This window comes from Marmota marmota, unplaced genomic scaffold (assembly GCF_001458135.2).
Source record: "Marmota marmota marmota unplaced genomic scaffold, marMar, whole genome shotgun sequence".
In the NCBI taxonomy this organism is placed as follows: domain Eukaryota; kingdom Metazoa; phylum Chordata; class Mammalia; order Rodentia; family Sciuridae; genus Marmota; species Marmota marmota.
In genome coordinates this window covers 11,446,817-11,471,152 of record NW_025999925.1, presented here as the reverse complement: position 1 = coordinate 11,471,152, position 24,336 = coordinate 11,446,817, and the positions used below count along the sequence as shown (strand labels likewise).

Below are 24,336 nucleotides of genomic sequence, written 5' to 3'. Positions count from 1 at the left end.
AAGAGGATGTGGGAACTTTCATGTGCTTTTTCAAACCTCTGTTAAGATCTAGCCAGAGCAGATCATATGGACAAGCCCAGCTTCTCAGTATCCAATACCCCTTTGGTGCAAGGAGTTACAGAGTTATGGAGCTGAGTGTATGAATGCAAAGAAGGTACTTGTTATAGTTATTCTGAATCCAGTCTACCCAACATATTCATGTTAAGCTTTTTAAAATAAATTAAACAATATTTCTTTTACACAAAATGAAGTAATCCCAAACTGAATTAATAACTTGCAGATGCAGTAATTTTTATGTGGTGTAATTTTTCCTCTGTTACATACCATTTGTCTTAAAAGCACACAGTTTCAAATTGATTTTATAGACATTATATGTAAATCCAAATACTAAAGTGACTTTGCCAAGGAACATCAGTGCGGTGTGTGAGTGTGTTTCAATGCCAACCTCTCATTCTTCCTGAAACACAAAAAGTCAATCTCTGTTCCTTTTTCCTCAGGTGATATCTGTGATCCCAATCCATGTGAGAATGGAGGCATCTGTTTGTCAGGGTTGGCTGATGACTCCTATTCCTGCGAGTGTCCAGATGGCTTCACAGATCCCAACTGTTCTAGTGTTGTGGAGGTTGGTAAGTGCAAGATTTAAGCATTTCAGTAGTTATCCTCTTAGTTTTCATGAATGACTGACAAATTTGGCTGGTGTGTTATGAAGATTATGTGTTAGACTGCAGTGTGATTTACTTATCTGTAGGACTCTCAACTTTATCATTTCCAGTTAAATTAAATTATATTTCCATTAGTGGCATTCTAAGTAAATTTTTTCTTATATTTTTGGTGATTCATACTATAATTCAAGACACAATAAATAATAATTGAATATAACACAATCCTTATATCTCAAAAGTTAATTTAACTTTTTATTCTCAAATTTAACAAATAATTTTCAAGTTAATTTTTCCAAGTTAAGTTAGTTGAAAAAGAAAGTGTTTCTTAGGCCCTGTTAATATGCACCTGTACTTTGTAGCTGTTCTAAATAATTACTTTTCTTAGAATATAAATACATATTATATTTCTAAGAATTTAAACAGGACAGTATTCCAATTGCAATACTCTTCATGATCTTTTCAAAAACTTTGCTTTGAAAAAATTGATTAGAGTCACTGATTGCATTTCAGAATGAAGTTTTATTTTAATCTGTGAAGTATTTCATTGATATGTATAGTTATGGATTTAGGGAAACTTTTAGAATTTCTAAATACCTCTCCATTAGGGAAATGGTGTACTTTAAAGCAATTTGATACTCTGTAAACTTGTACAGGGATTTTGCACTCTGACTAAAGGTAATATTATAATTAAGTCTGAAAAACAATTATATTTTTTACATTTGTACAAAGAAGAGTACAAAATTGACTATATCTGTTCTACAGAAAGAAACCATATGTTTTCATAAAGATCTGTTAACTAAAATGGTCCTTGGAAAATTTGGGTACTTTAAATAGCTTTTGGAAAATGGTTTTGAAGAAGATAAGCATTACTATTTTTAGTCAGTAATCAATTTGTGTTATTAATCATTACATCTAATAGTAACTTATGCATAGTAAGAGCCCATTAACTGTCAGTTAAATAAAGGTAGAACAATTAAATAGGACCATTAATTTACCATATTTGGCCTCTAGTTATCTAGTTATTGGGTTTTCATGTACTTTATTTCTTAAATGTATTTTTCTTTCATTTTGAGATTTTAACATTGGTCTGACTGTATCTGTAAGAGTTAATTAAATTATTGCTGAAAGGTACTTTGTTCATTTAATTCACTTCAAAAATAAATCTTCTTTAAGGTTTTCATTAACTCACGGTATTTTAGGAGATTTGACAAAGTGCCACAGAAATAAAAAATTTGTAACCACTTTGACCCCATCTTCAAATATATGCACTTGATTTTTAGAACCAAAATGAAAATCGTATCCTTTCAGAGTATATATTTCTGAAGGAAATTATAGCTATAAATATTCCTACTATGACAATATGAATAGAATAGAATATTGGTATTATATTTTAACCCAACAACCACAAATTGCAACATCTTAAATTTATAGTCTATGTTTTTGTCAGTACTTTGAAAAAAAACCAAATATAGAATCGATGACAAATGTGTTTAAATAATTAAAAAAGTGGCATCTTCACAGAATTTTATGTAAATACTTGAAACTTCTGGGCCATATTTTTAAACATTAGTTCAATATTTATCATTTTATTAGAAGAGAGGTTTTTAAGGACAGTAACATTTTGAAAACTAAGCACCTACCATATTTCATTTAATTTAGTGAGTCTTTGGGGACTCAGATAGCTATAGAATTAAATTTAATTCATATTTATTGTGATATGTTATTAAAAGACCTCTGATAGTCAGACATTGTATAATTTTACTAACTTAAGCTATATGTCTGTTTGATATGTAACAGCACTCTTTCTGAAGATATACTCAGGTATATGTTACTTGGAATAAATGTGTTTGTGTTAGTATTCGCACTGTTATTTAACATAGTATAATAGTTATACCAATCTTAATTTCACATATAGGTGTTATACCATTAAAATAATAGAAAATAAGAATCTTAAAAATTAAAACATCTGTAGTTTCTTATATAAATTTTGCTATTTAAAATTTTTTTGAGGTGTCAGAATATAAGGGGAAATCAAAAACAATTTTGAAGTTAGATACCTCTATAGGACAGTCATATTACGTTACTTATCTTTCTATATATCCTCTTTCTCAAGTCTCATATATTAAAAGAATACAATTTATTTATTAAATCCAAATAATTAGCAGTAATGCTTTTAGTATCTAGCCTACCTTAGGTTTCTTCATATTTTCAAAACTAATTATTGGGACCAAATACTTGAAACATTAGATTCTTTCCCTGGGGAGGGGGGAGTATATTGGAAATTGAACTAAGGGACATTCAACCACTGAGCCACATCCCTAGCCCTATTTTGATTTTTATTCAGATACAGGGTCTCACTGAGTTGCTTAGTACCTCGCTATTGCTGAGGCTGGCTTTCAACCTGCAATCCTCCTGTCTCAGCCTCCTGAGCCACTGGAATTACAGTTGTACCACACTGCTCAGCAGAGCATTAGATTCTTAGGGGCTGGTGTTGTGGCTCAGTGGCAGAGCGCTTGCCTGGCACATGTGAGGCACTGGGTTCGATCCTCAGCACCACATAAAAATAAATAAATAAAATAAAGGTATTTTGTCCATCTACAACTAATTTTTTTTTTAAATAACATTAGATTCTTAAAGCCCATTCTGTCTTCTCAATTTGAAAATGATCTGCTTTGCTGAAACTTTTGCGGTTACTCTTCTCTGCTTTTAATTAACATCAGTGAAGAAAACAGGATATAGCAATATTTTATACAAGAAACTGAGTGGTTTTTTTTTATGGTTAAGGTATCAAATGGAATATTTACAGCCTTTTTTTTTAAATTTTTTATTGTTGGTTGTTCAAAACATTACAAAGAAACTGAGTGTTTTAAGGTAATATCTTAAAAGACAGAAGAGGTGAACTGTCATCATTGCTTTATTTTACTTACTCATTATTACATCAAATATAGAAGTTTCTTCTTTGCATCCAAAGTTTCTTCTATCCTTTTCAAAACACATAAATTTTGTGATTTTATGGAGTTCTAAATGTTCCTTTTACTTTCCAAGGGCAAGAAAAGAAACTTATTCATATTTGCTTAGAAAAATTTAGGTTTTAGTCTCAATTTTTAAAATTACATTTACCCTACTCATTCTACAGATAAACTTATACTCCTTCATTGCAGTTCATCTGAAAAGGAGTTTCAAATGCATGCTTAGAGAAAAATCTCCCTTCAATACTTCACTACCAACCTTAATACTTTAGATTAGCCTTATTATAAGTTGATGCTACTTATTTTAAAAGAAATCTTTGTACAGTTTTGTACATTTTTGTCAAATATGCAGAAAATGTTTTACAACTTTTACAATCAGTCCTCTCATCATTTACATTCTTATAGTAAGCCAAATCGGCATGCTCCATTTTGTGAACTTCATTCATTAGAAAATATTGCTTCTCTTTGGACTTTATTTTGGATACTTCTTCTTCTTATTATTATTCTTTTTTTTTTTCTTTTGGATACTTCTGTGTACTCCAATATCCACTTTCCCTCACTCTTTCTGTGTTTCTGTCTCCCACACATGCAACTCTTCCCACATAAACCCACATATCTTAGTATGCCCAGGCTTTTACAGTTACTAAAACTGCAAAAGCCAGTAGAAAAAATTCTCTGACAGCAAACAAAAACAACTCCTCCCCCCCAAAAGAAAACAACAACAACACCTACTTCACATCTTTGAATGTGTAGACATTTTCCAGGCACAGATGCACACAGATACTCACTCTACGTGCTGTCTCCCTTTCACACCTTAGGAGTGACCTCCAGTGGCTAAGCCCAAATTACTTTTCAGTTACCTACTCACATGTCTAGACAGCACTGTGTTGTTTGGAATATAGTGTTCATACATTCATTTCATATAGCAAATTTCCATTGCCAGTGGATGTTTTAGAGATCTAGACAGAAATATTGGTAGTTATTACATTGTGTACTAATTCAGTAAATTAATAACAAATATAAACTCTTCCAGCTCAGATACTTATGTGTTAATGAAATCAAAGGGGGCAAAATAAGTGTTCAAACTTTTATTAAAAAATAAAATTAGGGATATAGTTTAGTGGTAGAGTGTATGCTTAGCATGTGTACTGCTCTGGGTTCCATCTCCACCATCACCCAAAATAAATAAATCAATAGATATGTACAGAAATTAAATCTTAGCTTACTTGTATTCTTAAGTAAAATTTACTGAGCACTTGAATGCTGAAGATGCATGGTAAAGAAATTTGCAGAAATTGCTGTCCAGGTGGAAAAGTAGATAAGCATTTATATTGATTATATGTATTTTATGGATGATCTTGTTGCTTTATAGATGATCAGTCTTGCTTGAGTTGTGGAGAAAGCACTAGACATTGGTGCATAGAAGAATTGGGGGAAAGTTTTAATAGCTAAAATAAGCATTCAACAATATATTTGTTTACTCACTCATCCATCAAATGTTTTAATAATTACCTTATACCAGATTCTGTTTTGGGCACTGAAGATATAATCCCTAAAAAAATAATAGTCTTTACGTACACGAATCTCAAAGACTGAGAAGGTGATGCTTGAAAGACTGAGAAGTTACCATTTAAACAGAGAGTAAACCTAAAAATGGTTTTGAGATGAAAACTGAGATAAGTAGGGATGGAGAATGAGAATGGTAGCTGAGAGGGGAATTTGAACCAAGGAATGGTTTTCCTTTAGAACTAAAGACTCTAATGATATTATGGTCCAGATATAATGCATACAAATTAAGTTGGTATTTTTCTGAAAATAAGCTATTAGATATCTTAGAGAAATTTACAAGTAATTAGCATACATTTAACCTATTAAATATACAGGTTGAAAACAAGGAATATAAACTTTGGAATTTGGTTGTAGTAATGTAAGACAGTTCATCAGTTTTGGAAAGAACCTGTATTTTTTATTTTATTTTATTTATTTTTTTGTGATACTGGGGATTGAACTCAGGAGCACTTGACCACTGAGTCACATTTCCAGACCTATTTGTATTTTATTTAGAGAAATGATCTCACTGAGTTGCTTGGCACCTCGTTTTTTATTTTATTTTATTTTTTTTGCTGAGGCTGGCTTTGATTTCCCGATCCTCTTGCCTCAGCCTTCCAAGCCACTAGGATTACAGGCGTGCATTATTGAGAATAGTTTAGTAAAGATAATAAAGTCAGTATATCATTTTATTTATATCTCTCTGCTTCTGTTTCTTCTCTGTAGTCACACTGGGCTTCTGGGAAGTCTTCTCATTTTTAGTAAATAAATAAATAAACATGACGGTACATTATCCTGTTCTATTCTTCCCTATATTCTTCTATCTTATTCACATCCAAACCTATTTCCCAGATTCTATTAAATTTGTGACTTTTCATTCTCATCACTGATAATCTGTTCCCCTGTTCCCATTTCATTATGAAAAAAATGATTATGCTTACCTCAGAAAAATAAAGACTATTGAACAAATTGGAAATAAAATTACAGATTGACTATACATGTGGCTGTCTTGTGAATAACCATATTCATGTTTATCTTTTAAAAAGTGATCAGTGTCAGAATATCAAGAAGTGTTAACAGTCTGACTCTGTCTAAAATAGTTCTTGTTAGTAACCATGAAATATCAGAATGTTAACAATCTTAAATAAATATCTTGGGTATTGTAAGGTTATTTTTAGATTTCCAGAGTTTGGTTACCAAATGAAGGATTCAAAAATTTCAATTATTCATACAGTAGGTGAAATTATGAGTACTTGTCAGGTTTTCTTCCCTCTTAAGATTATTTCTTGGACTAAGGAAGGATAACTCATGATTGAATCCATCTTTCTAGAAATTATCATAATGAGAGCTATTCTGCATAGACTGAAATAATTTCTCCAAATCTGCTAGCCATAGAAGATTGCTAAGAGATTTCCCAGTCTAACTAGAGCTAAAGGAAATTATTTTCAAAGTTATAATTACTTTCCAAAAAGTAAGAAAATGAAATATGTTTATAAAAAGAATTACACAGTTAAGTAGCAGCCAATAATTTAATGCATGATTTTTGTGTTCATTTTGTGCATACTACAGGAAAGTAATTTTGTTTTATATGTATAAAAATTCCTGTAATATGGCTTATCAACTCATAATCTCTCTCATTGATTTTTAAAATATTTCTAATTCATCATTAATTATAATGATTAGAGTTTGTTTGCAATTCCAAGCTCTAGCAATTATGTGTTAACTTAGAGGGGGGAAAGTAGAACATCAGAGAACCTTAGAAATTATGAGTATAGAAAGCTATTCTTGCTCAGTAGAAACACAAGAACCAGTTTGTACTAAAACTTTCATTTGTAGCAAAATACAATATAAGGCATTAAAAATATTTGGTGTATACCATTTATACGACTGTTCTTTTTTATAGTATACCTTTCTGATTAATTTGTGTATGAAATGACATTGAACATGTATCAGTAAGCTTTTACTACTTAACAAAGAATTGCAAAATTTTGTGATATAATTAATTAAGTGAGTGACCTTATCTGGGACACCTTGTAGGTCTTTAGTGCTCTCATTCCTGCGTCAGCCAAGTCAGCTAAATGCTTCCCTGGTTCTAAGTAGTGATCTCTACTGGATTGCATTTCCTTACATGGTGGCAGAGACAAGGACTGAAGTAGTGAGGAATATCAAATCCTAATTATAAGCATTTTTCAAATCTTAGATTGTTTCACAGTAACTAACAAAAATTTTAGTGGGAAGATGTGCCATTTTATATAGCAAAGGTGAGAATGACAGTGGGGAAGGGATTTGTGGCTGATTTTGTAGGCTACCATAAGCTCAATCTTCTATGGCTAACAGATTTTAAGAAATTATTTCAGCCCTTGCAGGATACTTATCATTTTCTAATTTCTGGAAAGATGGATTCAACAGTACTAGAATTATATAGTTTGAGGCCAACATGGGAAACATAGTGATACCCTATCTCCAAGAAAAGAATGTTATCTTATCAAATATAGCTTTAAAATAACATATAAAGATTCCATCCCTTTTTATTGTCCCTTAAATACTTTATCATTACAGGGCATAAATTATTTTGAAATGACTAAAACCAGGCATATGTATAGTCTAGTTTGATTGATGAAACCTGCAAGGAAATAACAGTTGTACAAAATTAAAACCAGTAAGAGAGAAAAGACATTTAATCAAAACTTAAAGCATTCTAGAGCATCTAGGTTATGGAGAGGCTTAGGATAACTGAGAGAGAGCATAAGAAAATTAGATAAAGACAAGAAGTGGGAACATGATTAATATCACTCTGATGGGAAGGAAGGCTATGGATGAGTGACAAGATTTGCTCTCCTCTTCAGAAACATGCATTAGTGACACAGAAGATGGAATGAAGAAAAAGAGATGAAACATTAAGAATTCATTAAAAGTATTTTGAACAATTGAAAATTTTAGAAACTTCTGTAGCATTTAACATAATCTTATTGGTACTTACTATGTTCTAGAATTGTGCTATTTGTTATGAGAAATTGCTAGAATAAAGCATTACTGAAATAATAAACAAGGCATGAATCTCTTATCAAGGGGTTTAAAGTAGATTCCATTGTTTTGAAGGTTTATTTGACCACATTCCCTAAAGCTAAAGGAAAACCAGAGGTGAATTTATACTTTTAGAAAATTTATTATCCAACATATATCAAAATACTTATATGAAGAAAAGTTCTGTAATACATATTACTTAAAGCACAATGGCAACATATAACTTTTAAATGAATAATAATGAGAGAGAATTTGGGCTGAATCATCCTCAGAGCATATTTTTCTCTTTATATTATAAAATTCATCAAGCTACACTTTAAAGTGGACAACGATTTATATTTATTATCTTTCTTTTATCTCAGTCAAAGCTTGAAAACTAAAATAGAGTATAAGTTAAATATTTCAGTGAAAGACAGAACCAAGATAAGGATATCTGTTTTCTTAAGTACCAATACATAGAAAATATAACAAATTTCAAATAAGACTTAGCATCTTCTTTGCATTTGATAAAGTCCTACAGCGTTTTTATCCACTGAGGTTTGCTTTGCAAAAGTAAGCCCAATTGCTTCATTCAAATCACAGAGAACTATTGGGTACAGAACTCATTGTTCCTCAGTTACCTGAGAAACTACAAACATTTTCAAGAACAAGTCAGACACTTTACTTGTTAACTCAGCCTCAATCAATGGTTTTGCCTCCCCAACCAATAGATAAATTGAGGTCCATCACAGAATAGCTTCTGGCTTCAAAGGTCAGAATTCATTAATTGTTCAGCTATGGAGGTCCTGCAGCATTACTCTCCATAATGATTTCCTCACACAAAACTCTTGGTGAGACTCAGCTCACAACCAGCTTGGTGATTGTCAGGCGTCATGTAAGGATCAGGAAAGGTGTGGGCAGATGGTCTTTCTATGCAGTTTACTGATCACCAGATTGCCATGAAACTAATCCTCTTCTTAATACTGCCTTGTATATTTATAGTACACTATCATTTACACACACACACACACATACACATACAAAATAATTGAACCTGAAAATCACCATAATCATATTCATCACCATCATCATCATCATCATCATCATCCATTTAATCCCAGTGTTTATCACACACTCTTTTGGAATTCTGTAGTTTGTAGAGATCTGGAGAAACCCATTCTCTAAAGGAACTCATCACAGTGTTGTGGTTAAGAACCCAGCCACACTGTGTTCACATCTTAGCTCTTCTATCTGCAGTTGGTCCTCAGAATTTGCACTTCTCATGGATTCAAACAAATACAAAGAGAATTTTTTTTAAAAAATTGCAACTGTACTGTAAGATTTTCCTTGTTATTGTTCCTGAAACAATGCAGTATGACATTATTTACATAGTATTTGCATTGTTATTTATTATCAGTAATTTAGAGGTGATTTAAAGTATATGAGTGTGCCTAGCCACAAAGTTCTTTGTGCCATGTAACTGAAAATACTATGCTATTTTATATAAGGAACTTTAACATCTCCACATTTTGTTATTTGCAGGGAGCCCTGGAACCTTGGACACCAAGGGAAAACTGTACTATATCTGTGACTAGGAAAGTTACTTAATCTTTCTGTGTCTGAGTTTCCTCATCTGTAAAAATACAGCAACAGTATCAACTTCAAAAGGATTTTGTGCAAATTCACTGAATCAACACATGTAACGTCCTAGAACAATGCCTAATTTATAGTGCCAGCTAGAAGTTATGGAGTAATATAAATAATTAAACCTTATATACAATTCAAAAGCTACATGCAGAAATCAAAAATATAAGTCTTGAATATTTTTTCATCATTTCAGTTACTAATAACATTATTGAAGTGTCCAATAAATCCTGACCTATTATTTTTATGGCAGGATTTTTTTTCCTGCTTTTGTTTGACTACGCAAACTAGGGATAATTTATCTGTCAGCTTTTGAGTTAAAAAACAAAACAAAATTCCTTCAACATATAATTTGACAAATCACCTCATTTGGTATGGGAAAAAGAGAACCCTGTATTTTATTACTTGGAAATTGTGAGTAATATAAGTAATGTTTGCATGATTAGGAATCAACCCTTTAGGAAAATAGCTTTCCTTATGCTTACTACAAATAACTTAGGAACTGATTTTTCTTTGTAAGATTGTAGAACAGGAATCCTGTAAAGGAATAAGAAATACCAAGTTGTAATTTATGATGACATATTAATGTTAGATTCTTGTGTGTGATAGGTCAACACTAAGCTCTTTGTGGCTTTGAAGAAAGATAAAATAGTCTCGGTGAGGGCAGGGATCCACTAGAATCTTCCATTTAACAAATGTATATTGGGCTTCCCAGAATGGCTTTTCCTCACCCCAAAGGGTAATATACACTTCACAATGACCCCAAGATGAAGAGCCTGCTATTGGGATACTTACAGTTGAGAAAAAATAGACACATCAATAATCATTACACAATGCAGAAAATAATAATTATAAGAGAGTAACAAAGTGTTTGAGTATCAAGTGGAGAAAAGATCACTTCTAGTACTATAGTTTATATTTTATGGCTGAGGTGATTTCTGAGATACCCTGAAGCAGAAATACATTTCCATAGAGCAAGTTATTCAATGGGAATATTGTAAGCAAAACAAAATGTTAAAAAGCACAACAGATAGAAAGGGCAGGATCTTTCAGGGAGAATTAGTATTAGTGGTTGCTCAGAATATAAGGTGTTTATGGGAAGGATTGGAAACAAGATTGGGAAAGAAGTTTTCAAAGATGTATAGAACCTCTAGGCATCTCTATTAACTGTTCCCATAATATAGTTTTCTTTGTTAATATCAAAATTAACCCAGGGACATGATTTCATAACCTCTCTTAATAATACATTATTGAGGCATATAATCATTAGAAAAACAAAATAATACAAATCTCAACTGAACAGTATTTGGGGTAATTTTTAAGTACTACCTCAGGCTTTTCTTTTGAGGATTAAATTGTTGAAATTGTACTTTCTTTCTCTTGCATTTTTATTCTGCCTTCAAGATAAGTCTATTTTTCAATCCATTAATTATTGCAATTGTTTTCAATAGGACTTGGTCTAATAAGTAATTGAGCTGAAAAGAGCTGAATGTGGCTCATTGACTGAAATAAGTGCTGATTTCTAACTTCCAGTTTCTAAACAGAAAATAATTATTAGAAGGAACAGCTATAAAAGTTTAAAGACATTTTTCAAGAGACCCCATTATAACTAGAAATGTCAGCTGATATGGAAAATCCCATGAAAAGCCACTAAATATTTTTATTCAGCTAGATGGCCACCTCATCCTGGACATTAAGGACAATGTTTTTGTGAGAACAAATGTGTGCTGTTCCTGTCTGTGGACTTTTGTCACCTACATACAAGATACATGGGAACTAGATATTTTGCTGAAAGATTGGAAGATTATCTTCAAAGCTTAGTTTGGTTTCAAATTTTATATTTATTTCCCATTATCAAGATACCTTTGACATTATTTTTGTATGCGATTTGCTAGTATTTTATTAAAAATGGTTAGCATCTATGTTCATAAGGTATATTTGTCTGAAGTTTTCTTGATATGTATTTTTTCTGGTTTTGGTATGAGGGTTATACTAATTTCATACAATGAGTTTGGAAGTGTTCCCTCCTTTTCTATTTCATGGAATAATTTGAGGATTTTTGTTAGTTATTTTGGGGAGATATGCTAAAACTTAGCTGAGAATCCATCTGGTCCTGGTCTTTTCTTTATTGATAGGCTTTTAATGGCATCTTCAACTTTATTGTTTGAAATTGATCTGTTTAAATTTTCTATGTCTCTGATTAAATTTTGGTCAGTCATGTGTCTCTAGAAATTTGTTGATGTCTTCAAAATTTTCTTCTATTGGAGTATAAATTTTCAAAATAGTTTCTAATTATCTATATTTAATATGACATTATTGCATGCCATTCATTTGTTCTTCTACCTTCCTGGAAAGGCATGACCTCATCTCCTGCTTTTCCCCTCTTCCCCCAACCTGTCTCCAGGCAAGAGGGGATAAGATTACTAGTATCCAGTACTGTAAAAATTAGTCCATGAAACTGAAGGAAGAAGGGAAAAGAAACTAATTCCTACTCTTTTAGTAGTGTGTGTGTGTGTATGTGTGTGTGTGTGTGTGTGTGTGTAATGTTTGATTGCTTATTGTAATAGAGCAGCCTCAACATGTTATGAACACAGTTGTATTTAGGGCTACTTAGTGCTCCTCTGTATTACTGTTTACATTCTTATAACCATATTTTAAAATAACTTAAGAAATTTGGCTTTTTCAAGAGTAGTTCACCTAAAATGATGATCAGGACATATAAAACCATGACATATAAAAGTAAGTGAGGATTTGTGTATCAGTTAAGAAAAGAATTATGGGGTTATGATAGCTATCAAAATTAATTTGAAAGGCTGGAATATCAAAGAAAGATTCACATTATTCCATTGTTCTCCAGAAAATAACACTGGTAGAGATGTGACATGTTCCTTTGGGAGATTATGAGTTCCCCTGTGCTGGAAATTTTGAATGATATCTAGATTTTTGGTTGTCAGTTTGTACTGTGACCTTTAAATTTGCTTTGGGTTTTAAGTTTTATTTTTAAAAGTTGCAACATCCTTTATTCTGAACAGTATGTTTTCTTCACTGTTTTTTGAAGGTTTGAAAGAATAGAAATTAATAACATGCATTTACAACTTGAAAATTATTTATTCATTTCACAATACTGTAGATCAAACCCAGGGCTTAGTGCATACTAGGCATATGCTCTACTACTAAGCTACATCTGGAGCTCTAAAGAAAACGATCTAAAAGATCAGAAAAAAAATGAGGCTTGGGTCCTCCCTGGATAACCCTCCACCTTTATGTAATTCCATTGACTTAAAGTTAGACCCATCTACATTTTTATCAGTTGAGTTTTTAAAGACATTCCAATTAAGGAAAAATTTAGCCTTGGGAGACAAGTTTGGCAGATAGGGAAATTACATTGTCAATGTCATTTGATTAACACCTGGATACAGATACACTATTTTCTTTTAAAGAAGGTCCTAATGATTCTGAAAAGAAAGCAGCGTTTAGTTTTAGCGCTTTTTTTAATAAGCAGAAAAAATCTTCTATAGCAATCATTAACTCAGTGCAGGGGCACATTAGATTAGTCAAACTCTATGTAGGCAAACAGAGGCTGAGTTTATAGTAGTGTGTTTGGGATGAGTTAAAACTACATGAAAAAAATAATTCCCTTTCACCAAAAGGAAACAGATACAACAGAAATATCTCACCTTTGAAAATTTTTTCTTCCCACTTGTTTTAACCTTCATCTTTTGTGTTTCAACAGATATTTTATTTTTTTCCTTTTTATTGGTGCATTATAATCATACATAACAGTAGGATTTGTTATAACATATTCATACACACACAAGATAAAACAGTATAATTTGATCAATTTTATTCCCCAGTATCTCCCCTTTCTCCCCCTCCCTGACCTTGATCCCCTTCTTCTATTCTACTGGTCTCCCTTCCATTTAAAAAAAAATTGTTCTAATTAGAGGGGAGTGAGGGGAGGGGTGAGGCTGTGGGGATGGGAAGGACTGTAGAATGCATCAAAAGGTATTTTAATTAAACCAAATGTGTGGGTCTGCATTCTGGAAAGCCATCATTTCAAAGTAATCTTAAAATTTCTGAATTCCTCTTTGGAATATAAACATTAAAATGATATTTTACTAAGAAAGCTTCATAAATTTTAAAAGTGCTAAATAATCTTTGAAATAACTATGATATTAAATACTTGCTTGTGATCTCTCACACACACACACACACACACACACACAGAATGCTATGATTTTGCAATGAAATGATCTCTTGTCTGTAATCACCATTTAGTTTTTAAAACTATTGAAATTTTATCATATATATATATATATGTATATATGTGTGTGTGTGTGTATATATATATATATATATATATATATATATATACATATATGTATACATATATATATATACATATCCCAGAAGATGTAAAATATTCAGTATTTAACTCTAAATGGCCCTATTCCTTTTATTTTAATGACTATATTTACTTAATAAATTATGCTTTGATTTTTTGTTTAGTTTACAAATTACATTTTTCATGAGATCTTATAGGAGTTAGAGTAGCTTTTCAACCTTTATTTTTCTTGTGTTCTCCCCCACACCAAGATGATGATGATGGATAGGGATGTTAAAGTCTGCGTCTGCTGAGGCAAATGGTTCAATTATTTTTATCTGTCTTATGCTACTTGATGTAAGACATTGAAAATTTGACTCAATCTTCATTATGAAAACTTTGTTAAAGCAAAAAGTAATTCTCATAGGAAAAGGCAGAAATGTAATATCATTCAATATGTTTAAGATGCATGTCACTAAAGATAGCCTAGTGGCATAGATAGATTATTAAAAACCTTACCATACAAAAAGAATATCATATATTTTGTTAGGATCATGGGTTTCTGTTTATTTAATGAAATAATTTGATAATACTTTCTTGTTTCATATTTCTACCATGATTCAAATGGAATCTGATTATTTATTCAAACCTCATTTGGGAGAGAAGAACCCTGGAATCCATCCAAGTAGTATTCACTAAAGGCTTAGTTAAAAATAGTATGCTATGTCCATAAATAACATATTATTCAGTATTATCCATATTCATTGATTATAATAGAAAAGTATGTGCAGTGTATTTTTATTCATTATGCCATAAAACACAATTATTATTACATACAAGTATATGTGTTCTGATGTTTATATAAATTTTCTTCAAAATTCCTTTCATGGTGAGGTCTTAGTTGGCAATTTAGATGATTTAATGAGTATACTTCTGTTTTCTAATGCAGACCTTCACCTATTTTAACAATGGATAGTTTGCCAACAATCTTAATTACTAAGTCTCTTCCAGCATTAACATTTTATGTACACTCACCCTGTGGTTTTCTTATGTGGATGCACTCACTGAGATTTGTGCCAATATTGCTGATGTATCCATTACTTTTCAGTTTTTTGTTCCTTTGGTTTTAACAGATTGGCTTTTTAGATTAGCTCATTTGTCTAGACTTAGGGAAATGAATTGAGGTTGAAGAGACCAATTTCCCACAGAGAAATAAAGTAGAAATTCTTGGAACATGAATCTGATGGTCTTAGTGCCTCACTCTCAGGTGGAAGGAAATGCTGTGGTACTGGGACCATCCCCAACTCACATGTAGCAGGGAGGCAACCACAGGCTCTGGGCTTCTCTAGGCATGTTAGGCAGCATTCTCATTGTAAAATGATTTCTCTTTTCTTATATTAAATTTTCACAAAGATTATGAACTTATTATTTGTATTGAAAATGGATAAATCTGAGAAAACATTTATATTAACTTCTGATCTATTTTATCCCTTGCAAGTTTCTTCTTTTTATTTGCTTATGAATTCTCTTAGGATACCTTGGGTTTAATTTCCAATCCCCACTTTACATGGCTAATAATAATGTAAAAACAGTCATTAAATTCACATACTGGACTTAATTTTCTCATCTCTAAAACTGGATAACTTTCCAAAAATATTTACACAGTACCAATTATATACATGGCTCAAAATTAAAACATAACCATTTGCCCTTGAAAGAAGGATAATGTCCAGCTTGGGAAACAAGACCAGAAAATATTATGTGCTGTTTTTGTTTATTACAGGCTTTAGGTGATAGTTTAAAAGCTGAGGATGGAAGGGGATAACTACATAAACTGGAGACTGACATGGGTATTAAATAATTGAAGGTGGTGAGGTTTGAGTTTAGTCTACAAGGATGAAATGAATTTGGATAGGAAAGGAAGGTAGCTGGGATAACTAAGAGATACTTGAGAGCTATCAAAATATTGAGTTATAGCTTTCTTTTTGATATCAAATCATCTAGATGAAGGATAATTAATCCTTCCTTTAAGTAGCAAAATATGTCCCAATTATGTTTCCAAAGACCTTTAATATCAAATAAGTTATGAAAGCAGGTTACATGAGCTGACTTTCTTTCCAGCTTTCTTGGCTCAGTTTTACCACATCTGTAACTTTTACATTTTTTACTCATTGGCAAAAAAATAAAACAAAAGCTTCCATTCACTCTTAGTTCCTCATTTGTATCTCTTTCTAAAATGAGAAAATCACAAATGTACTACTAATTGCTGTTAAAATGATTCATGGTATAAGTAGCTTATAAAACCTGTGTAAGCTGTGTCACTACTAAACATAGAAAGGGAGTTTTGTGGTTCTATTGCAATGAATTTATGTAATTAATAAACTATAGTTTGATGATTTTAACAATTATAATTTAGTAATAAGTTAAACAATAAGTAAAAATAAGTTTAACAATTACCAGATTTAATTCTTTATGAAATGATCAAATGGTTGTTAGAATAACCATTGTCTTTTCAAATATTATTCCTTTTCTTGCTGCATCAAGAAAGAAAATTACATATTTCTTAAATATTTATTTTTTAGTTGTAGTTGGATACAATATCTTTATTTTATTTATTTATTTTTATGTGGTGCTAAAGATCAAACAAGGGGTCTTACACATGTTAGGAGAGTGCTCTACCACTGAGCCACAATCCCAGCCCCTACATATTTTTATATAAATTACATCAATATATACAATTTTTCCTAGATTTATAGCATGAAAGAGATAAAAATATAAGGTCGTCTTTTTTGACACATTTAGTAATGTTGCATAATGGAGCAGTTGAACTTTATTAAGTAATAGGACTGTATTAAAAATATGTCCAAATTTACTTTCTTTTAACACATATTCCTTGAATCCCTACATTGTTCCAGGAACTGTTCTAAAAACTATAGATCAACCTGTGAGCAAAGAAAGTTCATCCCTGTTTTCATAAAACTGAGTCTAACGAGACAGATTGATAGACATACAAATAGACCTACATACTAATTGCATGCATACATGACTACATTGTATATATTATATAGTATCAAGTATACTTAAATAGGTGCTACCCCCCCCAAATCTAGTACAGTAACAAAAAATGCATATAAAAGTCTGATAAAGAAGATAATTTTTTTTTATTCTCTGAACAATATTTGAACAAATATAACGTCTGCTGTGTCTCACTGTGACCTATACTCTGCAATTCTGAGGCTGAACAATCAACTACATCCTATGATGTCTAAGATCTCAACCAGGAGGAAAATCACTGTTTTTGTCATACTTTGACATGTAAAAAGTTGGTAATATAAACATTTAAATCCTTAGTCAAGAAACAAGAAAACAGGACCAAATAATTTAAAACTTTTTCTGAACACTTTTCTGAATACTTCCAGAGGCAGCTCCACAACCTATTTTAATGATTGAGATCACAAATTTGAAATGATTGTTTGCTTTTTTTTTGTCTTGAAAATATATACATGCATACATACACACATTTATAGCATTTAACAACTCAGAAGGCATAACCTATCATGCACAAATATCATAATTGTTATTTTTGTTTCACTGCAATTGAATAAAAGCATTCCAAAATATATGTCATGATATAGTATTACATATTTCTTGTTACTTTGCTTTAGAAATAATTGCATAGATAATTGTATACTGTAAAGCATATTTGGTATACAATTAACTAAATGTATGATATAATCAATACAATGATCAGTCACTAAAAACTGAGTAATAGCCACATATAAAAGAGTATAACATAGTAAGAAATGTATATTTTATATTTCATAATGAGCTTTTCCTATTTGATAATAGGCTACACTGGGCACAGAATTTGTTTTAATAGGTTGAATATCCAAGTTATACAATTTACTTAAAACATACAAGGATGAAAAAGAAAAAAAAAACAGAATATATAAAAATTCTTGAGACCACACAGACAGAAGTTTGTCCAACAAAGATGCTAATGGAGTTTTACATCTTATGAAAGTCAGAGTAATATACAGACCACTGGGTTTGGGTAGTTGCTGCATTTCAGAGTTGAAATCAATAGAAGAAAGGGGGAAGGAGAGACATGAAGAATGAGACAAGAGTCTGCATAGTGCTTCTTCCTTCCAAGCACCTTCACACTTCTTGAACATGAGCACAGCTAGGCTGGCTGAAAAGGTGGTGACTAACTTTGAAGTCACAAGACAGACTATTGTATTAAAGCAGGATGGGGAGTGCAGTGCAGCAAAGCCCTGGAGTCCCATCTGCCCTCTGAAAGCTCAATCCCAGGCCTTGTGTACTTTTGGTCTCAATTGCCTCAAATAATCAATTTCTTATGTATCCTAATATATTATAAAAGGGAATGACAAAACTGATTAAGGTCGTAGCAGAATTCCACCTGGTTGCAAATCACAGAAAGCCCAGCTCACACTAGGTAAACAGTAAAGTGAATTATTTTTCCTCAGAACTATAAGTCCAGAGGTCTTAACTCATGACTGTGATTCAATGGCTCAATAATATCAGGAATCCAATTTCTTTCTGTTTCTGAACCTTGCCTTTGAATAGGATCAGCTTTCTTTGAAAGCTGGTTCCCAGTTTTTTTTACAAGGTGTTTGCCAGTTACTTCCTGGGTCACAGGATTACTTGTCTACATATAAAAAGAGAGAAAAGCAGTAATTTTCCAGACACTTTCTCAGAAGAATGGAGGCTCTTCCTTTGCAGTTGCCTTTCACAATACAAACACACCAACCCCCAACCCTTACATATAGCTCCACCAGGATACAGTTGGCTTTCACATCTGTGGGTTCTGCCTCTGTGAATTCAACCAGCCACAGACAGAAAATTACTTCTGACCTTAACATGAACAGATTTTTCCATGTCACAACTATTTACATAGTTAAGAATCATCATGTTCGGTCTAATAATTGATCTAGAGAAATTGTACTCAAAGTATAGGAAGGTTGTGCACAGATTATATGCAAACATTATGCCATTTTATATAAAGGACATGAGCATCCATGATTTTGGTATCTGAGGAACTCTTGTAACCAATTTGCAAATAGTTTTCTACCTATATGTTGACCAATGACTATGGTCAACAAAAAGAAATAGATTTAGTTAGTTCTGAGATATAGGCCTCTCTCTAACTCAAAGAGAGTCATCTTCTCCCAGAGTATTGATGGAGATATCCAATAAAACATAAAGATTTGCAAGATGAAAAGCCTTGAAAGTTGGTGAAGGCACTACAGCATATACTGCAAAGGGCTTTTGTAAGCTTCCTCATTTGCTGCTATAGTTCTAACAGCTGGATTCAAAGCTCTTTCCTAGTGATACAAAACTTTGATGGGCTGCAGTCATATTTTTCAACACTTATTGTTTATAACAATCACCTGAAGAGCTTTTTAAAAATGCAGAAGCCTGGGCTTCCACCCAAAATTCAAGCAAGTACATCTATAGCATTTTAATAAACACCCAGGGAGATTCTTTTGGGGAGATGGGAGAGCTATATTTAGTTAAGTCCTATGCATCAGTTACATGTCTTTGCTCTCTCTTTCCCTCCATCGTAGAAATTTCAGTACATCCTTCTAAATGCTGAGTTTGTACAGCACAACACTTATTTGTTTAGATTGTTTATTTTTGTTTTGCTTGGTACCTGTGCTTTAGTTGCCTGAGTTAAAGGAAGTCCCAGTTGTGTAGACTCAGGTTTTTTTTTTTCTTTTAATTGTTGATTTCATGACTTCTAAGCAGCAAATAGGAAGAGTTAAGAATCATTTGGGTAGTAAGACGATATCTTCTGTGATTCTTGTTTCACTGAAATGTCATTATATGGGCCACTAGTGCCCACTTTGAGGTTTATTGTTACTCTGGGGCTCTAGTTGCCACCTGTTAATTGTTCGTGATGTTTTCATTCAGTATTATAGTTTACTGTCTTTGCCACACAGTTAAAGCTGTGAATTAATACCACTAATAACCCTTGGGAATGTATGTGGTTTTGAGACTGTGTGCATAATTTAATAGTATAAATAGTGGTAGTTAGTGACATGTTCATATTATAAGGAAGCATTATTAAGGAGATGCTATACAAAAATAGGACTCTGAAAACTTGTGTACCTGCTGACTCTAATCTTGTTAATTTGTTACAAAGATGCTTTCCAGTATTGCAAGCTCAACCATGACTTAGAAAACTTCATGCTCTATAGGCTTTGGATTTAAAAGGATCTGATTGCTATAACTTCTATATGTTTATAATTGCCCTTATTTTGGGCTTGCTATCTCCTATCTAAGTATTCTTGCTTATATATCCATAGTGAATAGTAAAGTCTTGGCATTTGTTACCTTCATTCCTTAGCTATTGTTTCCTGAGGGTGCTTTATTAATCAGTAGTCAGGATCTCACCTGCCTAGTTCTATATCTGAATTGTAAGAAATCTGGAGGAGTTTCCAAATATCTTTATTACTTGAAGAGAGTTCTTTCCTCAAGCCCTCCATCAGATTTTTGTTCTTTTGCTTATTTTCTCTTTCTTTTTTGCTGTATGTGTTTATCAAACTAACATTATCAGGGGCTATGGTTGTAGCTCAGTGGTAGAGCGCTTGCCTTGCATGTGTAAGGCACTGATACTCAGCACCACATTAAAAATAATAATAATAAATGTATTGTGTCCATCTACAACTAAAAAAATTTAAAAACACAACATAACAACAACAAAAAAAACCTAACATTATCAGGGATTTGGCCAGTTTCCATCCTGAAGCAACACTTGTAAATAGCAGTACCCAAATCCTAATAAACTCTTTGTCATTTAGATTTCCCTGTTTAAGCATTCACAGAATCAGCACTGTTTTGGTGAGTTAGGCAAAATGGTAAGAGTTTGATTTTAAAGTCAAACTGACATAATCTCGAATTCATTTTGACTGTTGACAAAGTTTTTGGTCACTCAAACTTTGTAACTTCCTGTTATCAATTTGTGTCCCGTTGGTCATTGGTTGCTTTGTGCAATACATGAGTTTAAATATTACAGTGATCAATCGTAACTGTAAGTTTATTAATTTTTTTTCATTTTGAATCTCCAGACTTTTATAATGACCCATCTATTTCAGCACTTCTGCAAGCCTCTTTGGTATTTTCCTAAAAGGGAATTCCTGGAAGCTACCAATGACTTTCCTCTTTGAACATGTTATGATATATTTTGGACACGATAAAGCAGCAAAGAGCTTTTTAAATATTTATGTTCTCCACACCATGTATGCCAACTGTGTTTGCTCTCTTCATTTCTTTATGTGCCAAGGAGACAGGCCAAACAGTGTGAGAGGAAAATACTGTCAGGACACAAAGTAAGCTTGTCTAGTGTGTGCTCTGTGCAGATGTAACCTTAATGGAAAAGACTGGAGACCGCTCCCTGGCTGCACAGGGGTGCCTTGATTAACAAATAAGCTGGGAACAAAGTTCCTTTGTAAGCAAGTCAGCTAACCGATTTTTATTTTAAAACTTCATGAATCAAGTGAAATAGGACTGGCTCATATCATGTAATTCAGCAGTAATATTCCGGGAAACTGTGCTTGAGTACAGAGCAGAAAGCCTTCCTCCTGGAGGATGGGTGGAAGTGGAAAGGTGAATAGGTGGATTTTAGGCAAAACTGCAAAGTTAAACTGTGTTTTTCACTCTAGCAATTGCCTTGCACCATCTCACACGTACATGCAGTGGAAGGTTATTGCCCTTGGAGTCCTGCTGCTCTCAAACATCTCTAGTTTGAAAACTGGAACCCAAATGATTCACTATTTAATGAGTTAGTTAATTTTACCTTATGTTGATATTATCTAGTAATGTCTCAATCTTGGTTACAAATTGGTACCATTTAAAGAGATTCAGACTTAATTAGTTTGAGGTAGACAACAGAATTTGGCATTCTGTCAACACAAGGGCTGTGAAACACTACTCTAGGATAAATTGTATACTCACATTGTGGCCTCTGCTTTTCTAATATCCATATTTATCTGTGTGTGGGGGGGCTGCAGAACACATAAGTGAAAACCACCTGGGGTCAACCTTTAAAATGTAATGTTCCTGTGTCCTTATCATGGAATCATCCTCACTGAATCTTAAAGTATGTCCTGTGTGTGTGAGTTTTTTTTTTTTTTTTGGTGGGGGAGGGTTGGGGAGAAGAACAAAAGAGGATACAGAGGAGAAAGAGAAAAGAAGAGTATGTGTGCTAGAATCTGCATATTTAACAAAAACCAAAGTGATTTTGACTCTCTCTCAGATAATACCTAATTTTTTGACCATTGACAATGTCTTTTAATTCCTCTTTGCTAATAAAAAAATTAATGATGGGCTGGGAAAGTGGCTCAAGTGGTAATGCACTCGCCTGGCATGCGCAGGGTGCTGGTTTCGATCCTCAGCATCACATAAAAATAAAATAAAGATGTTGTGTCCACCAAAAACTGAAAAATAAATATTAAAAAAATTCTCTCTCTCTCTCAAAACAAAAAATTGATGGTTGGGGGTATCACATACAATGTATATTTTAAACAACATTGTTTATGATTATATATGTATATTAACTGACATCAGTCTTGTTTTCAAAGAAAAATGAAAATAAATTTCAGACAACACAGTGGTCTTTTCTAATAAATATGTATATTAAAGAATAAGTGTGTATACATTTTAATTTGATATAGATACTCAGGAATCTGTCCTTAAATAATGAATGATTTATAATGTATGCAAAAAATTATAAGTCAGGGGATTATTTTTGAATATGTGAAACATATTTATGTTCAATCTCTTTTTCTCTCTTCCCCTTTTTTCCCTTACCTCAATCCTCTACCTGCCCCAACTTCACCTCTTTTCCTGTTAACATAGCATCAGATGAAGAAGAGCCAACTTCAGCAGGTAAAGTTCTTATGTTACAAATTAAAGGCCATTTTTTAATTTAATGATTTCAATAATATATACTTCAACCAAAATGGGCAAAGCATATTTACTTTTTTGTGTCTTGGACCCAGTATGCTGTGCCAGACAGAATGATGTTGATTAAGACTTCTGAATAAAAAGAAATAGATAAAAAAATTAAATAATACAAAAAAAATAAATAAAAATGGCACATCATCATTAAAGAATGAGAAAAATTGGAAAATGAAAACATTGAGATAAAACAGAAAAATAATATGAGGATGATAAAAATATCAAAAAAGGAAAAATGATAAAGTAAACATCCAGAAATGTAACTATCTATGACAGAATACTGCTATAGCAACTATGAGACCAGTATTAGGTATATATTCAGGTTTAAAACTAAAAAAGTTTTTATTTCCTCAAATACTCATTTAAAATTTTAATTTTTACAATTATAATTTAAATTGAGAATTTTTGCATCCATGTTCATTAGAGATCTTGGTCTGAAGTTTTATTTCTTAGATATATCTTTGCCTGGTTTTGGAATCAGGGTGATATTGGCCTAATAGAATGAGTTTGAAAGTGTTCCCTCTTTTTCTATTTCATGAAATAATTTGAGGAGTATTGGTTTTAGTTTTTCTTTAAAGGTCATATAGAACTCAGCTGTGTATCCATCTGGTCCTGAACTTTTCTTGGTTGGTAGGCTTCTGATGGTGTCTTCTTATATCCTTGCTTGAACTTGATCTATTTAAATTGTGTATATCATCCTAATTCAGTATGGGCAAATCATATGACTCTAGAAATTTGTCAATGCTTTCAGTATTTTTCTATTTTATTAGAGTACAAATTTTCAGAATAGTTTCTAATTATCTTCTATATTTCTGTATTGTCTGTTGTGATGTTTCCTTTTTCATTGTGGATGTTAGTAATTTAAGTTTGCTTTCTCCTTTTTTTTTTATTTGTTGTTCAAAACATCACAAAGCTCATGACATATCATCTTTCATACATTTGATTCAAGTGGGTTATGAACTCCCATTTTTACCCCAAATACAAATTGCAGAATCACATCGGTTACACATTCTCATTTTTACATAATGCCATATTAGTGACTGTTGTATTCTGCTACCTTTCCTATCCCCTACTATCCCCCCTCCCCTCCCCTCCCATCTTCCCTCTCTACCTCATCTGCTGTGGTTCAATTCTCTCCCTTGTTCCCCCCCCCCGTTTCCCCTCACAACCTCCCTTACTATGTAATTTTCGTGTAACATTTTAG

At 32.4% G+C, this 24,336-nt stretch overlaps 1 protein-coding gene across 2 annotated transcripts in view; it reads left to right on the top strand.

The window, feature by feature from the left end:
* The window catches only part of Edil3 (EGF like repeats and discoidin domains 3), a 399,045-nt gene that overhangs the window by 115,018 nt on the left and 259,691 nt on the right, over positions 1–24,336 (top strand). Inside the window, exons 2-3 of one of the 2 annotated variants that reach the window (XM_048800247.1) lie at positions 498–626; positions 23,031–23,060. In XM_048800247.1, coding sequence (XP_048656204.1) covers positions 498–626; positions 23,031–23,060 — 159 coding nt within the window. The remainder of the gene's footprint in view (positions 1–497; positions 627–23,030; positions 23,061–24,336) is intronic. The other variant, XM_048800248.1, reaches the window with a different exon arrangement.